The sequence below is a fragment of the Salmo salar genome, chromosome 13 (assembly GCF_965601325.2).
Source record: "Salmo salar chromosome 13, fSalSal1, whole genome shotgun sequence".
Lineage (NCBI taxonomy): Eukaryota > Metazoa > Chordata > Actinopteri > Salmoniformes > Salmonidae > Salmo > Salmo salar.
Genome location: NC_138303.1, coordinates 82952111 through 82979153, shown reverse-complemented (window position 1 = coordinate 82979153; position 27043 = coordinate 82952111). Strand labels below are relative to the sequence as shown.

Sequence of the window (27043 nt, the reverse complement as noted above, 5' to 3'; positions counted from 1 at the left end):
GAATCCAGGCTGTATCACATCTGGACGTGATTGGGAGTCCAATAGGGTGGCGCACAATTGGCCCAGCGTCGTCCCGGGTTTTGCCAGGGTAAGCCGTCATTGTAAATAAGAATTTGTTCTTAACTGACTTGCCTAGTTAAATAAAGGTTACGCACACACACACACAGACACTCACACACACCACTGACCAAAAAGTTATTTTGTTGGCATTTACGTATGTCCCCATTACCAGTAAATCATAATCAAAACCTATTTCTTTCACTTACTTGCTGTGCTGTTTCGTTGTTCATTTGTTCAGTCGTTTCATTCTCAATCAGGATTTCTATGGAACGCCTTTTGGGTCTTCGCGTGTCAAAAAATATATAACACTATAACACTATTTAACACCAATAACACAAACACAAGATATATATTGGTATTGGTCAACAAGCTTATTTGACACGTCAAATAGTGTTTTATTTATTTTAGTAACACAATTTGACGTGTCAAATAAGCTTGTTGACCAATCAGGACCTGAATATGACTGCATGCCACATAATAATTTAACGTGTTCATACATTTTTTACGTAGTTATTACACATTGATTACACTATCACTCGTATTTCATATGTCATAACGATTCATCGATATGCATGTTATGATGCTGGTAAAGTTAGCTAACTATATAGCTACAGTTGGTGTCATCATCTAAAATAACCCTAATTTATAAGAATTTATAAGACAGGTCTTATTTGATTAATGGTGGTCGGACCCATCTATGTGAAGCTAACCACAATAAGGATTAGTGGATTAGTGAACTTTGCTGTTAGCCTTTAAAATTGACAGTGATGCAAATGAATACAAATAGTAGAATTATGCCATAATTGAATAGATCATGCTAAACGAGGTTGGAATGTTATTATATAAAATCAACAGAAGACAATAATTGTTTAATTTGCAAAAATGTGCAATCCTTAGGTAAAGCTGTACAGTGCAATGTGAATGTCAATACACAAAATAGGCTGACTGGGGAGGTGATTTCACAGTCACAGTCCCGCGATAAGAGCTACAATGCTAAAATTTGCGTGAACTCTTTACAGTTGTGTTCTGTGGGTGTCACTGAGTAAACTGATACCCCATTTCATTGCATCACATTCCAACCTTGTTTAACATTATCCACCAATTGTAACCTTCTGCATCACGTTCAAATAAGTACTTTTATTTTGAAGGCAAACCGCAAATTCCACTATTGTGCCTAATCCTTATTGTGGCTAGCTTCACAACACATACCCCAGTCCGGTCGAGCGTCACTTGCCAGATAAAGCTAGCTGGCTGCTTATAACGTTAGCTTTGGGCAACAGGGTTAAGTAGCTGGCTAGCTATTTTTTCTCATGAACTGAAGTTAAATTTCAATAGGCGAACAACAAGTGGCTACCTAGCTAATACTTATTCACAAGGATTCTGAAATCATTGCTAAGAATAATGAAAATGACTGCAGTTTCTACTGGTCATTGTTTTCAGGCTGGTTGTATTGGTGCTAGCTAGGTACCTAAAGCTAGCTACCCCAGAAGTTGCGGTCGAACAAATTATGCTTTATTATCAAAGCGGTATTGTACATTGTTCGTGGCCGGTGTTTGCTTGTTTGCAGACATTTTTGTACAGCTTTGACAGTGCTACTGATAGTAGTGGTGGCGCTTGACTTGCACATGCAAATTCAGCACACACAACATTCTATAATAGAACTGTGTTATTTAACTCGTCAAATAGTGTTATTTTATGTGTATCATGCAAAGACCCAAACGGCATTCCGTAGTATGTCGTGAAGCTAATAGCAGTGACGCTATTACTGTGTAACTCCGGTAGGGCAACATCTGAAAAATAGCTCACTTGGTAGTGTGTACCGGTGCTCGACCAGTCGGCGAAAGCCAACATCACCCACGACAGAGAACTGTTGATTGTCAAGGGCAATGAATTCCATTAGAGTTGTCTCACTGAATTGTATTACTCTTTCAAATGACTGCTCAACTTGTTTACTGCTCAATCCACACAGCAGACATTGTGGGCTGGGTAAGAAATGCTGTGTTGCATGTGTAGCACAACATTTTCCATAGTGTCATGACGTCATGTACCTACGTTATATAGGTATGCACGTCAGCTTTGACATCGGTTTTGCACATTTCCATTAAACTAGTCATTGGGCTGATACCGATGTTGGCATTTTATGCTAATATCGTCCGATTCCGATATGTTCACCGATATATCGTGCATCCCTTGTCTGAGAACTTACAGTTGAAGTTGGAGTCATTAAAACTTGTTTTTCAACCACTCCACAAATGTATTGTTAACAAACTATAGTTTTGGCAAGTCGGTTAGGACATCTGCTTTGTGCATGACACAAGTAATTTTTCCAACAATTGTTTACAGACAGATTATTTCACTTATAATTCACTGTATCACAATTCCAGTGGGTCAGAAGTTTACATACACTAAGTTGACTGTGCCTGTAAACAGCTTGTAAAATTCCAGAAAATTATGTCATGGCTTTAGAAGCTTCTGATAGGCTAATTGACATCAATTGGAGCTGTACATATGGATATATTTCAAGGCCTACCTTCAAACTCAGTGCCTCTTTGCTTGACATCATGGGAAAATCAAAAGAAATCAGCCAAGACCTCAGAAAAAAATGTTAGACCTCCACAAGTCTGGTTCATCCTTGGGAGCAATTTCCAAACGCCTGAAGGTACCACGTTCATCTGTACAAACAATAGTACACAAGAATAAACACCATGGGACCAAGCAGCCATCATACCACTCAGGAAGGAGATACGTTCTGTCTCCTAGAGATGAATGTACTTTGGTGCGAAAAGTGCAAATAAATTCCAGAACAACCGCAAAGGACCTTGTGAATATGCTGGAGGAAACAGGTACAAAAGTATCTATAGCCACAGTAAAACGAGTCCTATATCGACATAACCTGAAAGGCTGCTCAGCAAGGAAGAAGCCACTGCTCCAAAACCACCATAAAAAAGCCAGACTACGGTTTGCAACTGCACATGGGGACAAAGATTGTACTTTTTGGAGAAATGTCCTCTGGTCTGATGAAACAATAATAACTGTTTGGCCATAATGACCATTGTTATGTTAGGAGGAAAAAGGGGGAAGCTTGCAAGCCGAAGAACACCATCCCAAGCATGAAGCACGGGGTGGCAGCATCATGTTGTGGGGGTGCTTTGCTGCAGGAGGGACTGGTGCACTTCACAAAATAGATGGCATCATGAGGTAGAAAAATTATGTGGATATATTGAAGCAACATCTCAAGACATCAGTCAGGAAGTTAAAGCTTGGTCGCAAATGGATATGCCAAGTGGACAATGACCCCAAGCATACTTCCAAAGTTGTGGCAAAATGGCTTAAGGACAACAAAGTCAAGGTATTGGAGTGGCCATCACAAAGCCCTGACCTCAATCCCATAGAACATTTGTTGGCAGAACTGAAAAAGCGTGTGCGAGCAAGGAGGCCTACAAACCTGACTCAGTTACACCAGCTCTGTCAGGAGGAATGGGCCAAAATTCACCCAACGTATTGTGGGAAGCTTGTGGAAGGCTACCCGAGATGTTTGACCCAAGTTAAACAATTTAAATTTAAAGGCAATGCTACCAAATACTAATTGAGTGTATGTAAACTTGAAATAAATTAAAGCTGAAATAAATCATTCTCTCTACTATTGTTCTGACATTTCACACAAAGTGGTGATCCTAACTGACCTAAGACAGGGACTTTTTACTCTGATTAAATGTCAGGAATTGTGAATGTATTTGGCAAAGTTGTATGTAAACTTCCGACGACAACTGTATGTAAATAAGGTATTCTTATTTTTTATGAATGTGCAAAATTTTACTAATAACCTGTTTTCACTTTGTCATTATGGGTATTGTGTGTAAATAGATGAAGATTTTTTTTAATGTATTCCATTTTCGAATAACGTAACAAAATGTGGAAAAAGTGAAGGGGTCTGAATTCTTTCCAAATGCTCTGTGTATGCAAAAGTATGTGAACACCCCTTCAAATTAGTGGATTCGGCTATTTCAGCCACACCTGTTGCTGACAGCTGTATAAAATTGAGCACACAGCCATGCAATCTCCTTAAACAAACATTGGCAGTGGAATGGCCTTTCTGAAGTACTCAATGACTTTCAACGTGGCACCGTCCTAGGATACCACCTTTCCAACAAGTCAGTTCGTCAAATTTCTGCCCTGCTAGAGCTTCTCCGGTCAACTGTAAATGTCGTTATTGTGAAGTGGAAACGTCTAGGAGCAACATGGCTCAGCCGCGAATTGGTAGGCCACACAAGCTCACAGAATGGGACCGCCGAGTGCTGAAGCGCATAGCTCGTAAAAATCATCCATCCTCAGTTGCAACACTCACTAACGACTTTCAGACTGTCTCTGGAAGCAATGTCAGCACAAGAACTGTTGGCCGAGCATCCGCACACAAGCCTAAGATCACCATGCACAATGCCAAGCATCAGCTGAAGTGCTGTAAAGCTCACCGACATTGAACTCTGGATTAGTGGAAATGTGTTCTTTAGAGTGATGAAACACACTTCACCATCTGGCAGTCTGACAGACGAATCTGGGTTTGGCGGAAGCCAGGAGAATATTACCTTCCCAAATGCATAGTGCCAACTGTAAAGTTTGCTGGAAGAGGAATAAAGGTCTTGGGCTATTTTTCATGGTTCGGGCTAGATCCCTTAGTTCCAGTGAAGGGAAATCTTAACCCTGCAATATACAATTACATTCTAGACAATTCTGTTCTTCCAAGTTTGTAGCAACAGTTTGAGGAAGGCCCTTTCCTATTTCAGCATTACAATGCCCCTGTGCACAAAGCGAGATCCATACAGAAATTGTTTGTCGAGATCGGTGTGGAAGAACTTGACTGGCCTGCACAGAGCCCTGACCAACCCCATCGAAACCTTTGGGATGAATTGGAAAGCCAACTGTAAGCCAGGCCTAATCACCCAACATCATTGTCCGACCTCACTAATGCTCTTGTGGCTGAGCGGAATGAGATTTTACAACAAGCAGGTGTCCACATACTTTTGGTAATGTACACTGAACAAAAATATAAACGCAACATGTAAAGTGTTGGTCCCATGTTTCATGAGCTAAAATAAAAGACCCCAGAAATGTGTACAAAAAAGCTTATTTCTCTAAAATGTTTACATACCTGTTAGTGAGCATTTCTCCTTTACCAAGATTATCCATCCACCTAACAGGTGTGGCATACCACGAAGCTGGTTAAACAGCATGATAATTACACAGGTGCACCTTGTGCTGGGGACAATAAAAGGCCAGACTAAAATGTGCATTTTTGTCACACAACACAATGCCAAAGATGTCACAAGTTTTGAGGGATCATGCAATTGGCATGCTGACTCCAGAAATGTCCAACAGAGCTGTTGGCAGAGAATTGATTGTTCATTTCTCTAACATAAGCCGCCTTTAACATTGTTTTAGAGAATTTGGCAGTACGTCCAACTGGCCTCAAAACCGCAGACCATGTGTATGGCATCATGTGGGCAAGCGGTTTGCTGATGTAAACATTGTGAACAGAGTGCCCCATGGTTGCGGTGGGGTTATGATATGGGCAGGCATAAGCTACGGACAACGAACACAATTGCATTTTATCGAATATCAATTTGAATGCACAAAAAATGCCGCAATGAGATCCTGAGGCCCATTGTGGGGCCCATTTTCTTTAAGGTGTCTGTACAGATACAGATACCTTATCTGGTACAGTCATAGGAATACAGATGCATATCTGTATTCCCAGTCATGTGAAATCCATAGATTAGGGCCTAATGCATTTATTTCAGTTGACTGATTCCTACTATGAACTGTAACTTAGTAAAATCATTGAAATTGTTGCATTTTGCATTTATATTTTTGTTCAGTATAGTTAGTGTATGTTTATCTCCGTTTTGTTCCGTTTGCTTCCGCTTAAGATATGTTTTCAACAAACTCGGTGGAATGAATACACCCCTGATCACACGCAAACACAGTTCACTTTCATAGCAGCCACATACAAACAGCATAATAATTTTGCTCATTGTATAATCCCTTCTCACATCTACACGCTTTCCTCCTCTTACCTTTTAACTTTGCTTGTAGACTTCAGTGTACAACACATCAGCTGTCTGTGACCAGGTGAAAAAACCTTTCCAAGCCAAACCTTCATATCATAACCACTAACCGCTACACACAGCCTACATTGTTGTCTCTATATTAGCTAACATCATAGTCAACATAGCTACTAGAACTAACTCGTTAGTAAACCCGCTACAATCATGCAGTACAGTGTACAGTCAGCAAACAGTTTAGCAGTTACACCTGTGGACCCCGGTGGCAATAATTAATTAAACAGAGGAGGATGCTCCTCCACATTCTCATCTGAAGAGCCTCCACTGGTTTATATGGTCATTACTCAATAAAGCATCAATCTTATTTCTTGAATACACCCTATTCCTGGACCAGGCTAGATCTGTGAAAGGCTGATACGGAGCTCGTTCCAGCGTCATGGAAACAGTGGACCTGGCACAGTAGCTTTACACAAACACAGCTGAGCTGAGGAAACCAGATAATACAGCTGGAGCTGCCAGCCACTCACGTTTTCAATCTCACTCTCTCTATCTCTCCGTTCTGAGAATCGGTCAGTCTGTTAGGAGATAAAGAACAGGGGGAAATTCACTGCTCTCTTTGTCTGGGAAGATTAACCAGGAAATGGGCTCCTGTCACTGTTCTATGTCTTCATCTGACAGCCATTCACTGAGAGAACACTGACGCTCACCCGGTCCACTGGTGTGATTAAAAAGACCAATCAATATTTCCGTGCTTATCTCGTTTAGGTTGGCATGGTAGCATTGATTTGATAAATCAACAGAGTGAAGGAGATAGTGGAAATGGAGCTTTTGGCAATGATTGATACCGTATGTTCTCATGTAAGATTGATTTTCAGCTTGAGGTAGGGAAAAACTAAGGACATGTGGCTGACATGCAAACTAATATATAATTTCCAAATTTGTTTGCGTTAAGGTTAGGTTAAGATTAGGGTTAAGGTAAGAGTCAGTAGGTAAGGGTCAGCTGTCAATAAAATATCACATTTACATAAGTATTCAGACCCTTTACTCAGTACTTTGTAGAAGCACCTTTGGCAGCGATTACAGCCTTGAGTCTTCTTGAGTATGACACTACAAGTTTGGCAAACCTGTATTTGGAGAGTTTCTCCCATTCTTCTCTGCAGATCCTCTCAAGCTCGGCCAGGATGGATGGGGAGTGGTGCTGCACAGCCATTTTCAGGTCTCTCCAGAGATGTTCGATCAGGTTCAAGTTCGGTCTCTGGCTGGGGCAATCAAGGACATTCAGAGACTTGTCCCGAAGCCACTCCTGCATTGTCTTGGCTGTGTGCTTAGGGTTGTTGTCCTGTTGGAAGGAGAACCTTCGCCCCAGTCTGAGGTCCTGAGCACTCTGGAGCAGGTTTTCATCAAGGATCTCTATGAACGGAGCAAAGTATATCTTTCCCTCCATCCTGACTAGTCTCCCAGTCCCTGAAAACATCCCCACAGCATGATGCTGCCATAACCATAGGGATGGTGCCAACTTTACTTCAGATGTGAAGCTTGGTAGTTAGGCCAAAGTGTTGGTTTCGTCAGAAAAGACAATCTTGGTACTCATGGTCTGAGAGTCTTTAGGTGCCTCTTGGCAAACTCCAAGCGTGCTGTCATGTGCCTTTTACTGAGGAGTGGCTTTCATCTGGTCACTCTACCATAAAGGCTTGATTGGTGGAGTGCTGTGGAAATGGTTGTCCTTCTGGAAGGTTCTCCCATCTCTACAGAGGAACTCTGGAGCTCTGTCAGAGTGACCATCAGGTTCTTGGTCACCTCCCTGACCAAGGCCCTTATCCGCCGAAGAGTTTTGGTGGTTCCACACATCTTCCATTTAAGAGTGATGGAGGCCACTGTGTTCTTGGGGACCTTCAATGCTGCAGAAATGTTTTGGTAACCTTCCCCAGATCTGTGCCTCGACACATCCTGTCTCGGAGCTCTACAGACAATTCCTTTTGCTCTGACTTGCACTGTCAACTGTGGGACCTTATATAGACAGACGTGTGCCTTTCCCAATCATGTCCAATTAATTGAATTTCCCACAGGTGGACTCCGATCAAGTTGTAGAAACATCTCAAGGATGATCAATGGAAATAGGATGCATCTGAGCTCAATTTCGAGTCTCATAGCAAAAGGTCTGAATACTTATGTAAATAAGGTTTTACTGTTTTACATTTTTTTATACATTTGTACATAAAAATCTAAAAACCTGTTTTCGCTTTGTCATTATGGGGTATGTGGGGATTGATGAGGAAAACATTTGGAAAAAGTCAAGAGGTCTGAATAATTTCCGAATACACTGTAGATGAGATAATAGACAAAAAGTGCAATCATGTTCTGTTTTACATGTAATTAATACTTTCATTGAATGTTGGAAAGTACATCACATGTGGTTAGGCGTAGTCTCTCATGACAGCCTCAGCTGATTTGGTTCTGGGTGCTGAGGTTGGGTTTGGCTTGATATGTGTTGAATTGAAAGGACATTTATTTGTCATTTTGTCCATTAAAACATGGTATTGGTCCTCAGTATCAAGAGAGTTGCCAGAGGATGGATGATGTGTTTCAGTCCTACAGATATATAGTATGATTTCCTTTCCTAGTCACACAACATAAATAATTTATTGTAATAAGAATTTATCACAATAATTGAGAAGGCTGCAACTTGAGATTGTTCACTCTTTTATTATGGGACTAGGCTGCTTTATCCAGCTTTTCGTTCATATGTGAATATGTTTTACCTACTATTTCAGGGCACCTCTCCAATTTCTCATTGCTTTACTCATTTTCAAATGTATATACTGTATTCTATTTGTCCCCGGGTGGTAAGGGTAGGTAACAACACATCCGTCACGCCAATCCTCAACACGGGGGCCCCTCAGGGATGCATGCTCAGTCCCCTCCTGTACTCCCTGTTCACTCATGACTGCACGGCCAGGCACGACTCCAACACCATCATTAAGTTTGCCGATGACACAACAGTGGTAGGCCTGATCACCGACAACGATGAAACAGCCTATAGGGAGGAGGTCAGAGACCTGGCCATGTGGTGCCAGGATGACAACCTCTCCCTCAATGTGATCAAGACAAAGGAGATGATTGTGGACTACAAGAAAAGGAGGACCGAGCATGCCCCCATTCTCATCAACGGGGCTGTAGTGTAGCAGGTTGAGCTTCAAGTTCCTTGGTGTCCACATCACCAACAAACTATTATGGTCCTAACACACCAAGACAGAGCACGACAAAGCCTATTAGGTTATGCAGCTGCACCATCGAGAGCAGTTAGAAAGAGAACTGAAGGTCAATGTTTCACAAAATCGACTCTTGTTTTGCAACTGGAGACAATTGACCCATTGGTTGTGTCTAAGTATTATGAAGCCATGAGGAAGGTTCATACTACAGTAGTTGCATTGAGACACTTTCAAAGGTATTGTTTACGTAATGCTGTGTACTGTTGTTTAAATGACTGTCAAGATGAAAATGTTGAACCAGAGAGTAATAAAACAAATGATAGACAGCGACTCCAGAACAGAAGTGTCAGTGATTTGAGGAAAGGTTTCCTTGTTCTCCAAAGGGGCATGAAAAAGCTATCTTTGCCAAGAGGACATTTTTAAACGCAACCAAGACAACCAACATTTTAAAAAGCATGAGGCAAATGGGAGCTGAACATAATGGGCCTCTTTCTCGAGCAGGCTATTCTTTTAACAGGCCATTTTGAAATGTGCTGATGTGTGCTTGGTTGCCAAGAACTCATTAATCATAGGATGGTTGGAGGCTTCGGGTGGCAGAGTAACCATGAGTAAAGATAAAGAAACCAATACACTGATCCACAATCCGACTACCCCAGTTACATGACTAAGGCACTGAATATTCATGCATGTTTTAAGATTTTATAGGGTTCCTGTTGTTCATCACAACAATCACCATGGAGTTCAGTTACTGGAAAGACAGTCATCATGTTGAGTAGCTGGAAAATATAATAAATGGTATTCCACACAAACACTCCTTTATCTTCCTTCAAGTTACTTTATTCTCTCCAAATGATATCTCCAGTTTTAATTATCTTCAAGATGTTTCGGTCTTCTTCTCCTGCAGGCTTCCTTGTTCAGTGTGGAATGCTAGCGGACCGGTGGCGAGCCGAGGCTGAAGGAGCATGGTGAAGCACCAACCCTTGCAGCAGGTCTATGAGAAGCAGCTGTGTTTGTCCTTCCTCACTGGGATCTATGGCTGCCGCTGGAAACGCTACCAGCGTTCACATGACGACAGCTCCAAGGTGAGAGACAAGACTTCTGCAAATGTCAAGATGTTCTGTTGTGGAAAAATTGTAGGTGTATTTGTACATTCTCTAGTCATACAAATCAGTGGAATGTCTGAGAGCTAGATTGTCCTGACCTTTAAATACACCTGCTGGCAACATGCCTGGACTTGTTACGGAGGACCACTCTAGTCCTCAATCAGTCAAATTACATTATTAAACAAGCTATAGGATGAAAAATACCGGAGTTTTGGGCGTAGGTACAGCCAACTAGCACTAGCTAATGCTACCTACAAAATAATGTTGTGATATTAACTGTATAGATTTTTTTTTTCTCCCCCCATCACTAATAACCAGTAGATGCACTGAATGACCGTTAGTCATAATATCTATTTACCCACATGGATTGAGGCCCAAACAGAATCTGTGCTAATGCTGCTTAACTATGCGTTGAGCTCAAAAGAAAACGCTTTGGATCTCCTCATCTGACATCTACTGAGCAGCAGGAGACTGCAAAACATCAATGGTAATGATGAATTACCAATATAGGGATTGATAGACCTTCATAAGCACAATTAGTATTTGTGTGTGTGAGTGTGTTTGTGCATGCATGCATGTGTGTGTGGTGTGTCTGTGTGTTTGTGCGTGTGTGTACAGGATGTAGGAAAAAAACTGGGCCAGACTGTTTATTAGGCTGTCATTAACATTACTGCAGCATACCTGATTTAGCTCCATGTACCTAAGTGGAATCAACATGTTTAAACCAGAATGATCTTTGACAAACAGGTTACTGTCTGACGTTCAAATGTTTATGGACTGGCTGCTTTAAGTCAATCCAATTAACATAATATAAAAATCCCCATAAAAATCAGTCTGTTTCAGCTAGAGATATGGGCCGCGTCTCAATGCACCACATCCGCCTATGTTGGTGTTCTGCATCTGTAATGGGAAGTGGCAGTGCGACAGTGCTGTTTGACAGACCGGTAGTCTTCTCACAAAAACGTTTGTAGCGTCCGAACGGTTTGGCCTTGTCACGGTTGTTGTCGGTGAATGAGGACCAATACGCAGCAGGTACGTGAATGCTCATCTTGATTTTTAATTATCTTCAAAACGAACATACAAAATAACAAAACACGAACGATCAACAAAAACAGTCTGGTAAGGCACAAGGCGAAACACAGAACAATCACCCACAAATCACACATACAAACACACCCTAATATATGGGACTCTCAATCAAAGGCAGATAGACAACACCTGCCTTCAACTGAGAGTCCCAACCCCAATCAACCAAACATAGAAACACACAACCTAGACTAACCATAGAATTAACTAAACATAAACCAAAACCCGGAATTACTAAATCAAACACCCTTTACACAAACACACCACCCCGAACCACATAAAACAAATACCCCCTGCCACGCCCTGACCAAACTACAAAACAATTAACCTTATATACTGGCCAGGACGTGACAGTACCCCCCCCTTAAAGGTGCTACCCCAGAAGCACCTTAACAAAAAATAACCCCAAGCAACACCAACAAAAAGTCCCCTTTTCTAAAGGGAGGGAAGGGAGGGTGGCTGCCGTCAACGACGGCACTGTGCGACACCCCCCCTCCCCAACCCACCTATTTCTGGAGGTGGCTCTGGTTCCGGCCGTTCCAGGCTGTCGAGCCACTCTGGCATCGCCGAGGGGCAGTCGGGCCAGTCTTGCATCGCCGGGGGGCAGTCGGGGCAGTCTGGCAATTCGGGAGAGTCTGGGCAGTCTGGCAATTCGGGACAGTCTGGGCAGTCTGGCAATTCGGGACAGTCTGGGCAGTCTGGCAATTCGGGACAGTCTGGGCAGTCTGGCAATTCGGGACAGTCTGGGCAGTCTGGCAATTCGGGACAGTCTGGGCAGTCTGGCAATTCGGGACAGTCTGGGCAGTCTGGCAATTCGGGACAGTCTGGGCAGTCTGGCAATTCGGGACAGTCAGGGCAGTCTGGCCACTCCGGCAGTTCAGGGCAGTCTGGCCACTCCGGCAGTTCAGGGCAGTCTGGCCACTCCGGCAGTTCAGGGCAGTCTGGCCACTCCGGCAGTTCAGGGCAGTCTGGCCACTCCGGCAGTTCAGGGCAGTCTGGCCACTCCGGCAGTTCAGCGCAGTCTGGCCACTCCGGCAGTTCAGCGCAGTCTGGCCACTCCGGCAGTTCAGCGCAGTCTGGCCACTCCGGCAGTTCAGCGCAGTCTGACCTCTCTGGCGACTGTTGACTGGCGGGCAGCTCTGACGACTGTTGACTGGCGGGCAGCTCTGACGACTGTTGACTGGCGGGCAGCTCTGACGATGACTGTTGACTGGCGGGCAGCTCTGACGATGACTGTTGACTGGCGGGCAGCTCTGACGATGACTGTTGACTGGCGGGCAGCTCTGACGATGACTGTTGACTGGCGGGCAGCTCTGACGATGACTGTTGACTGGCGGGCAGCTCTGATGAAGACTGTTGACTGGCGAGGCTGGGTTGACGCACTTGTAGCCTGGTGCGTGGTGCTGGTACTGGGCTTACCAGATTATGTACACGCACCTCCAGGCTAGTGCGGGGAGCGGGAACAGGACGAGACGGACTGGGTTGACGCACTTCCGGGTCCGCACGAGAGACAGGAGCTGGAAACCCAGGGCTATGGAGGCGCACAGCCGGTCTAGATCTTACCTCCTGCACAACCCGCCTTGGCTGGATGGAACTAGTAGCCCTGTACGAGCGGGGTGCTCGTACAGGGCAGACTGGGCTGTGCAGGGGCCTGATGGTAGCCGTGCGTAGAGCGGGAGTTGGGTAGCCTGGTCCTCGGAGGCGTACCGGCGACCAGATGCGCTGCGCAGGCATCCTCCTACCAGGCTGGATGCCCGCTCTAGCACGGCACCTGCGAGGGGCTGGAATAACGCGCACCGGACTGTGCGTGCGTATGGGTGAGATAGTGCGCTCCTCAGCGAAACATAGCGCTCTCCACCCCATACGCTCCTCCATATAACCACGAGTAGCTGGCTTCCGGCTCTTCTTACGCCTAGCCAAACTACCCGTGTGCCCCCCCCCAAAATTTTCTTGGGGGTGCCTCTCGTGCTTCTCCTTCAGCGCGTACTTGGCCTCGTACCACCGCCTCTCTGCCTTGGCTGCCTCAATTTCCCACTGCGGGCGTCGATAATCCCCAGCCTGGTGCCAAGGTCCGGCCCCGTCCAGAACTTCCTCCCAAGTCCACTTCTCCCGCCAGTCCAACTCGAACTCCGTCTGCTCCTTCCTCTGCTGCTTGGTCCTTTGGTGGTGGGTGATTCTGTCACGGTTGTTGTCGGTGAATGAGGACCAATACGCAGCAGGTACGTGAATGCTCATCTTGATTTTTAATTATCTTCAAAACGAACATACAAAATAACAAAACACGAACGATCAACAAAAACAGTCTGGTAAGGCACAAGGCGAAACACAGAACAATCACCCACAAATCACACATACAAACACACCCTAATATATGGGACTCTCAATCAAAGGCAGATAGACAACACCTGCCTTCAACTGAGAGTCCCAACCCCAATCAACCAAACATAGAAACACACAACCTAGACTAACCATAGAATTAACTAAACATAAACCAAAACCCGGAATTACTAAATCAAACACCCTTTACACAAACACACCACCCCGAACCACATAAAACAAATACCCCCTGCCACGCCCTGACCAAACTACAAAACAATTAACCTTATATACTGGCCAGGACGTGACAGGCCTACAAACTAATATAACCACTTGATGGAAAGATGAGACTCCCACGAACACGATGGTGTTCTTCCAGTACCAGGAAGTTTGGAAGTATTTCGTGCTCCAAATAAAGGGGTTAAATACGTGTAAAAAAATACATATATTTATATGTACTGAACAATAATATAAACGCAACATGCAACAATTTCAAAGATTTTACTGAGCTAGTTCATGTAAGGAAATCAGTCAATTGAAATAAATTAATTAGAACCTAATCTATGGATTTCACATGACTGGGAATACAGATATGCATCTGCTGGTCACAGATACCTTTAAAAAAAGGTAGGGGCGTGGATCATAAAACCAGTCAGTATCTGGTGTGACCACCAGATACTGCCTTATGCAGCGCGACACATCACCCTTCGCATAAAGTTGATAAGGCTATTGATTGTGGCCTGTGGAATGTTGTCCCACTCCTTTTCAATGGGTGTGCGAAGTTTCTGGATATTAGAAGAAACTGGAATACGCTGTCGTACACATCGATCCAGAGCATCCCAAACGTGCTCAATGGGTGACATGTCTGGTGAGTATGCAGGCCATGGAAGAACTGGGACCTTTTCAGCTTCCAAGAATTGTGTACAGATCCTTGTGACATGGGGCCATGCATTATCATGCTGAAACATGAGGTGATGGCAGCGGATGAATGGCACGACAATGGGCCTCAGGATCTCATCATGGTATCTCTCTGCATTCAAATTGCCATTGATAAAATGCAATTGTGCTCATTGTCTGTAACTTATGCCTGCTCATACCATATCCCCACCGCCACCATTGGGCTTTCTGTTCACAAGGTTGACCTCAGCAAACCGCTGGCCCAAACAACGCCATACACGTGGTCTGTGGTTGTGAGGCCGGTTGGCCAAATTCTCTAAAACAAAGTTGGGAGTGGCTTATGGTAGAGAAATTAACATGGTGGACATTCCTGCAGTCAGCATGCCAATTGCACGCTCTCTCAAACTTGAGACATCCGTGGCATTGTGTTGTGCGACAAAACTGCACATTTTAGAGTGGCCTTTTATTGTCTGTGTAATGATCATGCTGTTTAATCAGCTTCTTGATATGCCACACCTGTCAGGTGGATGAATTATCTTGGAGAAATGCTTACTAACAGGGATTTAAACAAATGTGTGCACAATTTCTTTTAGAAATAAGCTTCTTTATGCAAATGGAGATTTCTGGGATCTTTTACTTTAGCTCGTCAAACATGGGACCAACACTTTGCATATTGCGTTTATATTTTAGTTCACTGCATATTCCTGAGCTTCCTTATATTTCCAGACACTTCAAACCCTTATTCCTTATGATTTATTTTTTTTGACTGTATGTTTTGCCATTTGGGAATGTGTTATTCAATGCATTTATGGGCTATAGAAGACAAGGCCAAATTGTATATTTAAACAGACTTATATATATATGTTTATTTTTTTATACCTACATTGGTCCTACAATTCTAAATAAAATAGCTAAATGATCCATGGTATGACCATCTTAAATCCATTCCATATGCTAGTTTAGTTTGAAGTCTGTTTATTGAAGAACTGCCTTATTCAGACCATGGGTGGGTGATGGATGATTTTCCAACAAATTTGTTAGTGAGATTATGGCAGCGGTAGAGGCTTGTTTGTAAGCAAAACAAAGTCAGGTGACATACAGTATCACCTGCAGGGAAAAAACAGTGACAAAGGAAACTTGACTGAGATACAGTAACCTGACACGTGTGAGATGGGGCACAACAATATCAGTCAGCCTGCAAGGCAAGAGCCTGCCTGTATGACCTCTGCCTTAGGCTTCATAGAGAGAAATAACACAGTATTATACGCCTTATAATAAGACATTATAGTTCATATATGCATATAACAAGTAATATAGGGTTATACCTGTCAGCTCTCTGTAAAATGTTAGAGGGAGGCAGCGAGTAGTGTGCATAGGTATAGAGGTCAGTGTGAACTATAACGCTAAACTCCTTTTAAATGGCTAGCAAGACACAGTTCTGCCCATCCTGTATTGAAACCTGATCACACCTCAGGAATATTTGAACAATTTTCCAAACATACATACATAAAGAAAGACAGACAGACATTATTCAGTTGATTCAAAATAATACTTTCCAAAATACAGTTATTGTCTTGTTATGAAATGCAACTCAAATTCATTGTTCTGTAAATAGTGGTCTGCTCATTGTAAAGTTTTAGCTTTATGGCAGGCATTGGCAGCCAAAAGCTTAGTGTAGAAGTCAATGAGGTGTTTTAATCTAATGCTTTGACCCAGACTCCCAGCTGTGTGTGACGCAGACTGGAGTATTACAGCCACTCCTGCTGTATTTGACTTGTCATTGGACTATAAAGACTCAGTAGGTTGTCCATAAATTAGGCCAGTTAGGGAATGTGTAAGCGGGGCATTAATGAAGTGCTGACCAAGAGGAAAAATAGGAACACACAGCCGCACGCCTGCTTTCCCTCTCTTCATTTACAAAGCAGAATCTAGTCACACACACATGCACACCAAGGTTATTGTAGTTTTGTGTTTTTATATTAGTATATATTTCTATTAGTTTCAAGATTTTTCTTTGAAATTCAGTTTAGTTTCAGTCAGTTTTCAGATCTGATTTACTCGTTTTTAGTTAGTTTAAGTTTTATAAAAACATTTCTATTTAGTTTTTATGTTATTTGGTTTCAGTTTTAGTGTTAGGGACAGAAAGTAGCCTATGTGTGGGAGGCTAGGAGCCATTTATGTTTTGTATAGTTTTGGTGTTTTTTGAGATGTCACTTCTTGCCACTGTGGGGAAGTAATGCATAAGGTGATGGGTCAAGTCTTTTGAGTTATAGTCCAAGATAGATACCCATTGTTTTAAACGTTATATACTCACGTTCACATACCCCGTTTCATGGTGGTTGCCATCTGCTTTATAGAGCCGATAGCTAGCACTCAGTGCGCACTGGAGCAAGCGCGAGCAGCGTCATCACATCATCCAGAAGCATGGCAGACATTAAACAAAATATAAACGTATCATGCAACAATTTAAATGATTTTACTGAGTTACAGTTCATATAAGGAAATCAGTCAATTTAAATAAATTCATTAGGCCCTAATCTATGAATATTAGGGCTGAAGCACAGTCATGGGCCCACCCACTTGGGAGCCAGGCCCAGCCAATCAAAAGCCCACAGAATGGCTTTATTACAGACAGAAATACTCCTCAGTTTTAATCGACTGTGCGGGTGACTGGTCTCAGATGATCCCGCAGGTGGCGGCTCCCGCAGGAGGCTGCTTATGGTATAGAAATTAACATTAAATTCTCTGGCAGCAGCTTTTGTGGACATTCCTGCAATCAGCATGTCAAATGCATGCTCCCTCAAAACTTGAGACATCTGTGGCATTGTGTTACAAAACTGCACATTTTAGAGTGGCCTTTTATTGTCCCCTAGCACAAGGTGCACCTGTGTAATGATCATGCTGTTTAATCAGCTTCTTGATATGCCACACCTGTCAGGTTAAAGGATTATCTTGGCAAAGGAGAAATGTTCACTAACAGGGATGTAAACAAATTTGTGCACACAATTTGAGAGAAATGTTTTTTTTGTGCGTATAGAACAATTCTGGGATCATTTATTTCAGCTCATGAAACATGGGACCAACACTTTGCATATTTCGTTTATATTTTTGTGAAGTATAAATGTTAATATCTTTAGCAGTGAGTGATGGGGAAAAAAATGGCATCTAAGACAATTACTTGACTAAAGGTGATGACTAAGGCTTCTTATTTGCAATTTTCAGTGTGGACTACTCTATGGCAATTGTCTTTTTGGGCTTGAATTCAGCTAAACTGCAATACCGAAAGACAAAAAAAGTCCTCTGGGTACAGTTGGAAAGTGTGCTTCTAGACCGGAACCCTGTGGCCTTGGTCAGGACATAGGTTAGGTTAGGTTTAAAGGTACACTCAGTGAGATGTTGTAGCTTAATGAAGTAAACCGTAGTAGTGGGTCAATTTCCACCACAACCAGGAGTGTTGTAGTGCGAGGTTAAACTTCTCAGCTGTTTTGGTCCCGTAACTATCCGGTTGTAGCAGCGTGAAGCACACCCGTGCACATGTGCAGATACTCTGTGTGACTATGTGAGAGCAAAGTCTTGCATAATGTTCATCTCATTGGGTGTGTTCGAGTAGTAAGGCTAACAACACCAACTGTACGGAAGTCGATGAGTGTAGCTGGGGGAGATGAATCTGTGACAGCCGAAAGTCGGACACTGTAGTGGTTTTCCAACAGCAAGGCTCAGATCAACAGGCAGTGTCAACATAGCCGCTATTGTTTATAAATGTTGAAATAAACTTTTCTTAACCCCCATATCACACACTTACAAACTGGAAACATAACATGTGTACAATTAATTGGTAAGAGAGAGGTCTCAAATGTCACTTTCATTTGTATCCTCTGTTCTGCTTGTATCTTTAGAATTGCTTTAAAGTTGGTTAATGTTTCAGTCACATCTTTGGTCACGTTCGCGGAGGTCAACCAAAAACACCCTAATGATTAGACAGACAAATATTGCATTCCACTAACCAGGAATTGACTGCATGGTGCAGTTGGTGAGGATGCAGCTAACAAAAAAAATTCCCAAAACCTTCGAGAACGTTCCCTTAAGTGTCTCATAAGGTCATTAACTAACGTTTTCATAGGAATGTTTCCATTATGTACAAGGAACATTTCCAAGAGACCATTCCCTTATTGTCAAATAGAACTTACCCAGAACATGGTTACCATGTTCTCAGAATTGAAGATATTAATGTTCTAGACAAGTTTCATAGTAACTTTGGTAGAACATTAATGTGTCCAGACTGTTGCCGTGTTCTCAGAACATAAGATATGAATGTTCTAGACATGTTTCATGTGTCCAGTTTTCTGAGGGTTAGGAGAATATTCCATCAACGTCCCACCAAACATACACAGAACATGTTCTCAGAATCTAAGATGTTAATGTTCTAGACATGTTTCATGGGAACGTTGCAAGAACATTTCTGTGTATCAGTTGTCAGAACGTCGCCTGATTTTCCCAAAGAAACAATCCCCAAAAAAGGAATGTTTCATTAACATCACGCCTTGTTACTTTTGCAGAGCCAATCAAGGCCCTGATTAGTGAACCACTGATCCATTCATAGGTCTTTGTCTTTTGGCAAGGTTAGGGATACTTTCACACCGACACATTGCTTTTAACATGCAGTTTTCAACTTACATATTTTACATAAATGATTTCATTGTGCATGTTCGTGTATATAGTAATTATTATTCATGTCTTCACCTGAGATTTAAACTCAAAACCACGATACTCTGATCTTTCCACTACGCCAGATGTCAGTTAATCTGATGAGTCTCATCATTGATTTGACTTACTTACTTCGGCGATTTTAAAGGCTTTTTGTATAGTTTTCTAATGTTGGTGGGGCATGTTAACCTGTTTTATTGTTACTCCGGAATCACTATGCTCAATAAAATAGTTTTTCTTGAGTGTACTTTTAACAGAGCTGAGATTTATTTCAAAGTTGCATTTATCTATTACTTACACCTATCAAGTTGTTTCATATACAGAAGTTCCTTGGTAGGAGGGGTTTCTTCTGGACAGGGCCTAACTATACTGGCCCAATAAGCACATGCCCTTCAGATATCCCTTATTGGGACAGTGGTTAGGGCGTTTGACATTGTTGCTGGTGGCCTCGGTTTGAGGCCCGGTAGGGGAGTCACCATACTCTTACATTTTCAGTAATATACAGTTGAAGTCAGAAGTTTACATACACCTTAGCCAAATACATTAAAACTCAGTTTTTCACAATTCCTGACATGTAATCCTAGTTAAAATTCCCTGTCTTAGGTCAGTTAGGATCATCACTTTATTTTAAGAATGTGAAATGTCAGAATAATAGTAGAGAGAATGATTTATTTCAGCTTTTATTTCTTTCAGCACATTCCCAGTGGGTCAGAAGTTTACATACACTCAATTAGTATTTGGTAGCATTGCCTTTAAATTGTTTAACTTGGGTCAAACGTTTTGGGAAGCCTTCCACAAGCTTCCCACAATAACTTTGGTGAATTTTGGCCCATTCCCCCTGACAGAGCTGGTGTAACTGAGTCAGGTTTGTAGGCCTCCTTGCTCGCACACGCTTTTTCAGTTCTACCAACAAATTTTCTATGGGATTGAGGTCAGGGCTTTGTGATGGCCACTCCAATACCTTGACTTTGTTGTCCTTAAGCCACTTTGCCACAACTTTGGAAGTATGCTTGGGGTCATTGTCCATTTGGAAGATCCATTTGCGAACAAGCTTTAACTTCCTGACTGATGTCTTGAGATGTTGCTTCAATATATCCACATAATGTTCCTGCATCATGATGGCATCTATTTTGTGAAGTGCACCAGTCCCTCCTGCAGCACTGCACACCCACAACATGATGCTGCCACCCCCTGTCCTTCACGGTTGGGATGGTGTTCTTCAGCTTGCAAGCGTCCTCCTTTTTCCTCCAAACATAATGATGGTCATTATGGCCAAACAGTTCTATTTTTGTTTCATCAGACCAGAGGACATTTCTCCAACAAGTATGATCTTTGTCCCCATGTGCAGTTGCAAACCGTAGTCTGGCTTTTTTATGGCGGTCCTTGCTGAGCGGCCTTTCAGGTTATGTCGATATAGGACTCGTTTTACTGTGGATACAGATATTTTTGTACCCATTTCCTCCAGCATCTTCACAAGGTCCTTTGCTGTTGTTCTGGAATTGATTTGCACTAAAGTACGTTCCCCTCTAGGAGACATACCGCTCCTTCCTGAGCGGTATGACAGCTGCGTGGTCCCATGGTGTTTATACTTGCGTACTATTGTTTGTACAGATGAACGTGGTACCTTCAGGCGTTTGGAAATTGCTCCCAAGGATGAACCAGACTTGTGGAAGTCTACAATTTTTTTTTCTGAGGTCTTGGCTGATTTCTTTTGATTTTCCCATGATGTCAAGCAAAGAGGCACTGAGTTGAAGGTATGCCTTGAAATACATCCACAGGTACACCTCCAATTGACTCAAATGATGTCAATTAGCCTATCTGAAGCTTGTAAAGCCATGACATCATTTTCTGGAATTTTCCAAGCTGTTTACAGGCACAGTCAACTTAGTTTATGTAAACTTCTGACCCACTGGAATTGTGATACTGTGAATTATAAGTGCAATAATCTGTCTGTAAACAATTGTTGGAAAAATTACTTGTGTCATGCAGAAAGTAGATGTCCTAACCGACTTGCCAAAACTATAATTTGTTAACAAGAAATTTGTGAAGTGGTTGAAAAATGAGTTTTAATGACTCAAACCTAAGTGTATGTAAACTTCTGACTTCAACTGTATATGTATGTATTTTTTGTACTGCTCTAGGCATATAATTATTATTTGGATAACCTTATTTACTATTTTGTATTGAAGAATTATCACACGGAATTATTGTAATGTTTGTTTATGTGTCAATTAATTCCATAAGGGATGGGCTGCCAACTGGTGATTTGACACGTAAATACAATTTCATTCATACATTCATTTGTATAGATCTGAAACAACTTGATACCCTATATATTCAAAGTATGTGGACACCCCTTCAAATTAGTGAATTCGGCTATTTCGGCCACACCCGTTGCTGCCAGGGGTATAAAATAGAGCACACAGCCATGCAATCTCCATAGCCAAAGTCACTGAGCCTTACTGAAGAGCTCAGTGACTTTCAACGTGGCACTGTCATAGGATGCCACTTTTCCAACAAGTTAGCTTGTCAAATTTCTGCCCTGCTAGAGTTGCCCCGATGAACTGTAAGTGGTGTTATTGTGAAGTGTAGGAGTAAAAATGGCTCGCCGCTAAGTGGTATGCCACACAAGCTCACAGAACAGGACCACCGAGTGCTGAAGTGCGTAAAAATTGTCTGTCCTCGGTTGCAACACTCACTACCGAGTTCCAAACTGCCTCTGGAAGCAACGTCAGCACAATAACTGTTCGTCGGGAGCTTCATGAAATGGGTTTCCATGACCGAGCAGCTGCACGCAAGCCTAAGATCACCATGTGCAATACCAAGTGTTGGCTGGAGGGGTGTAAAGCTCGCAGCCATTGGACTCTGGAGCAGTGGAAACTCATTCTCTGGAGTGATGAATCATGCTTCACCATCTGGCAGTCTGAATGACGAATCTGGATTTGGTGGATGCCAGCAGAACGCTACCTTCCCCAATGAATACTGCCTACTTTAAAGTTTGGTAGAAGATGAATAATGGTCTGGGGCTGTTTTTCATGGCTCAGGCTAGGACCATTAGTTCCAGTCAAGGGAAATATTAACGCTACAGCATTCAATTACATTCTGAACGATTCTGTGCTTCCAACTTTGTGGTAACAGTTTGGGTAGGCCCTTTCCTGTTTCAGCAAGGTTCATACAGAAATTGTTTGTCGAGATCAGTGTGGAAGAACTTGACTGGCTTGCACAGAGACCTGACATCAACCCCATCGAACACCTTTGGGATTAATTGGAACGCGGACTGCGAGCCAGGTCTAATCGTCCAACATCAGTGCCCAACCTCACTAATGATCTTGTAGCTGAATGGAGCAAGTCCCTGCAGCAATGTTCCAACATCTAGTGGAAAGCCTTCCCTGAAGAGTGGAAGCTGTTATAGCAGCAAAGGGTTGACCATCTCCATATTAATGCTCATGATTTTGGAATGAGATGTTCGACAAGCAGGTGTCCATATACTTTTGGCCATGTAGTGTATGTTAATATGGACAGTATGGAAAGTATGTTGATGGGTTCGGATTTTGAAACTTTTTAAATATTGTTAATCATCAGTTATACTAGAGACATGAGTAGTGCTATAGTCTGGTTTATTCACCAGAAGTTAATGGTTATCTGTAGGAGTAATGTTTATGGTGGGTTCAAGGAAGGTTGGATAGGATCCAGGGGGCAATGGGAGGTGCTGAGTAGAGGAGAGGAAATCACATGATTGCAGTCACTGACAATGGTGGGGAGCTGTGGAGAAGTGAGGAAGGGGGTTGAGGTCAGGTCACCTTAAGGGAGAAGGAACAGTTTGTGGCCCGCATCACTTAATTTCCTGCCTAGTAATAAAGATGTAATGTTAAGAGAGAAGGAGACTCCACCCAAATTGAGGTATATATATTATGCAGCTGTATGACCCAATGGGGGAATAAACTCGGTTTAATTAAGCTTTACTAATCGTCTGTGAGTTTTAATAGATTCATTTAGAACCCAACAATGTGAATATAAAAGGTTAGTATAACAGTAGTTATATAGATGAGCCATGACTAGAATACTGTATATACATATAAATTGGGTAAAACATTAGGTAAACATTATTGAAATAACCAGTGTTCTCTAAGGTGCAGCTTAGAGTACCAGGTGGTAACCGGCTAGTGACATTGTCTGAGGTTCAGGGCAGGGTACTGGGCAGAGGTCGGCTAGTGGTGACTGTTTGAAGGCCTGGAGATAGAAGCTGTTTATCAGTCTCTCGGTCCCAGCTTTGATGCACCTGAACTGTCTCCGCCTTTTTAGATGATAGCAGGGTGAACAGGCTTTGGCTCGGGTGGCTGGGGTCCTTGATGATTTTCTTGGCCTTCCTATGACACCGGGTGCTGTAGATGTCCTGGTGGGCAGGCAGCGTGCCACCGACGATGCCTTGGGCTGACCATACCACTCTCTGAGGAGCCCTGCCGTTGCGGATGTTGCAATTGCCCCACAGAGGTGCTGAGCTTCCACCCCTGTGAGGCCTCCGTGTTGAGGATCAGCGTGGCAGAGGTGTTGTTGCCTACTTTCACCACTTGGGGTCAGCCCGTCAGGAAGTCCAGGACCCAGTTGCACAGGGAGGGGTTCAGACCAAGAGCCCTGAGCTTAGTGATGAGCTTGGAGGGAACTATGGTGTTGAAGGCTGAGCAGTGGTCGATGAAAATCTTTCTTACATAGGTATTTCTCTTGTCCAGGTGGGATAGGGCAGTGTGCAGTGCAATGGCGATTACGTCATCCGTGGATCTGTTGGGTGGTATGCAAACTGTAGTGGGTCTATGGTATACTCAGAGTAAATGCAACTCTCTAACAATACTTATTTCTCTCACTCTTATTATTAGAGTTCATTCTAATATTGACTTGGCCATTGAGATAGTACTGCTGTGATTCCCATTCTTGAGTTGATCCTCCTGTGTTTGTATATCATTGCTTGCTGGTACTTAGTGGTAGGCTGGTATTTCTCAGAAGCAGATTAGCTCTTTCCTGCTCTTCCAGCCAATAGAGAACTTTGTAATAAATGACCTAGAAATACTTTCGCTCAACACTAGCACACCATGAAGCAGCCCATGCTGAACAGAAGTGAGGAGGGAATTCCAGCTGGAGGTCATCTTATGATCCATAGCGCAATCATACGTTGCAAGTTATTATTGAGGCACAAAGCATCAATATTCACATTGTAATATTGCACCTTATTTTTTATGTACATATTTCCATGTAGTACCACACACCTGATATGGCAAAATCCATAGGATAACTTGTGTGTGTGTACTTTATAATACAGAAGCGAGATGTGAACTGTCTGTCTGAGAAGGTTTGCCGGTAATGGCAACCAGTCATACTGGTTGTCTGATTAAGCGCATTCATGGTGATTAATCAGTGTTCTTCTCAGTAGATGTAACAGTGTGGTAGATCAGCACTGTTTATTAGGGTTATAATTAGCAGGCTGTGAAGACGTTAGAGAGGGAAGGAGAAGGAAGACCAGACTCCGTCTGGGTGCCCATATGCTACTGTGCTCTGGAGGAGGATGTAATGGGATTGGAAGGATGTCAGGATTAGACGTCATCAGCTTGGTGACAATGAATGAGTCACCCACTGTAATGTGTTGTCTGCTAAATGTGTACAAAATATCCTTCTCCTTGGTTCTCTCCTAACACTAGCTAACTTCCTAAATTAACGCAATCGGAAATTCATTTCACCCCAAACCTGCTTTGGAGAGATTCCTCCGACTGTTCTTGATTGAATGTGAGATTCACCATGTGACTGTGGCTGTAGTCCTACACCTATGCACTTTCAGCTCACTGTAAGTTGACCAATTAAATACTACAACCTGACTTTGTCAGAGCCCCTGCCCCACTGTCACTTTGTATTACCTCTATTACCTTAGTCGCATTAGGTCTAGGGCCTAACTTTACTGCTTACACACACACACACACACACACACACACACACACACACACACACACACACACACACACACACACACACACACACACACACACACACACACACACACACAGTCAAGTCAAGGCTGTGAAGTATTGTGCAGGACAAGGTAATTGAATGTCTCAACAGAAGTAGTGTGGTGGTTACCTCAGAAACCAGAATTCATTAAAACAGCAGCCCTCTACCCTCCCATTCTCCCCTGTGCATTAACTCTAACTAGCAGAAGGTGAGACCTCTCTGATCAGGTTGCTCATCTTTCCTCTGAGTGCAGTGTGAAGTGTTAATGTGGTATTCCACTCTAACCATACATCTACACACCTCTAATAATAGACTGTAGGAGATGTGAAGGAGATGCCTCACTAGTCTGGCCAGCATAAGGTGTAAAACTGATCACTGGTCAACTCCACCTGGCTGTGGTTTGACCTGGGCCACGTTCAGTAGGCAAACGTTGTAGAACTTTGCAGAAAGAGATGTCATGAATAGCGCTGACATGATACCATATTCTTTATAATCCTTGGGAAATGTTATATTCCGCAACGTTGTGCCCAGCTGCATGGGCCCCTGACCTGTCTTATCCCCCTCAATCCAATTCATTACTTTGGGGGAAGTGCCTGGTAATCAGTCCAGACCTTCTCCTATACTTTCACTCTACAGGTCAAGCCAGAGGACAGACAAAAGGTGAAGGTTCTGTTAGCAATCAAGGGGAAAATGTATTTTTATTTAAGAGGTCATGTGTTGTAGAATTTTTTTACTCTTAGGACTTTTTGCCTTTGTGTGATTGTTTAAGCTTAAAGTTGTGGAACGCTATGTTAAAAGTGTTATAGAATATAAATGTGACCGATCGCCTCGATTCGATTTTATGTAGCAGAATTTGAAATTGTGTTTTTTTTACACTGGATAAAAGTAGAGACTAAGAGCTAGAAAATGGTAAAACACACTGCAGTTGAAGAACAATGGGAAAGTAATTGGCCCTTGAAAATGGCCCTTGAATGTTTTGGTATACCTTCTGGAGAATCCATTCAGCATCGTTCACACCCTCTTAACCCTTAGCCCCACCCATCTCTTTAACGATTCACGTGAGGCCATTTGCTAAACAGAGTGATTAGTTTAGTAAACAACCAAAGATTTCAAGACTAAAAGTGGTAAAAGTAGTAGCCTACAATAAGGAAAAACTCCAGGTAAAAAAAACTCTTTATCTAGTCCTTGGCCTATATCCTAATCTGACTTTGGTGCAGGTCATGTTGTTCTTCACATTACCGTCTCTGGTAAACACACTATATCAAACAAAATCAAAAGTTGATTTGTCACATGCACCGGATACAGAAGGTGTAAACAGTACAGTGAAATGGTTACTTGCATAGTAACAATATCAAAAACATAAAGTGTCCAGATAAAAATATTTGATTAATATTTTGGAATTATTAGATGACGCTTACCTGACACACTTGTCTAAATTGATGGGTCACGTGAAATAAATGCTATAACAACTCCCCAGCCACATCTAGTTAAGTGGATGAGTCATTATTCTCTAGACATGAAATACAATAGATGGCCGTAAACACCCCCGGACACCTGGCTATCTTGATGGGTCATGTAATTATCTGGCGAAGTGTTTTGTTTAGACATGTAGTCTTTT

The 27043-nt window shown here is 42.7% G+C and overlaps 1 protein-coding gene across 2 annotated transcripts in view; it reads left to right on the top strand.

Annotated features, from left to right (window-relative positions):
• LOC106567929 (glycerophosphodiester phosphodiesterase domain-containing protein 5) overlaps nt 1-27043 on the top strand; it is a 61618-nt gene that overhangs the window by 12899 nt on the left and 21676 nt on the right. For both annotated transcript variants that reach the window (XM_082960370.1, XM_014137833.3), the window contains exon 2: nt 10233-10410. In XM_082960370.1, the coding sequence (XP_082816496.1) occupies nt 10291-10410 (120 nt within the window). In that variant the 5' untranslated portion in view covers nt 10233-10290. The remainder of the gene's footprint in view (nt 1-10232; nt 10411-27043) is intronic.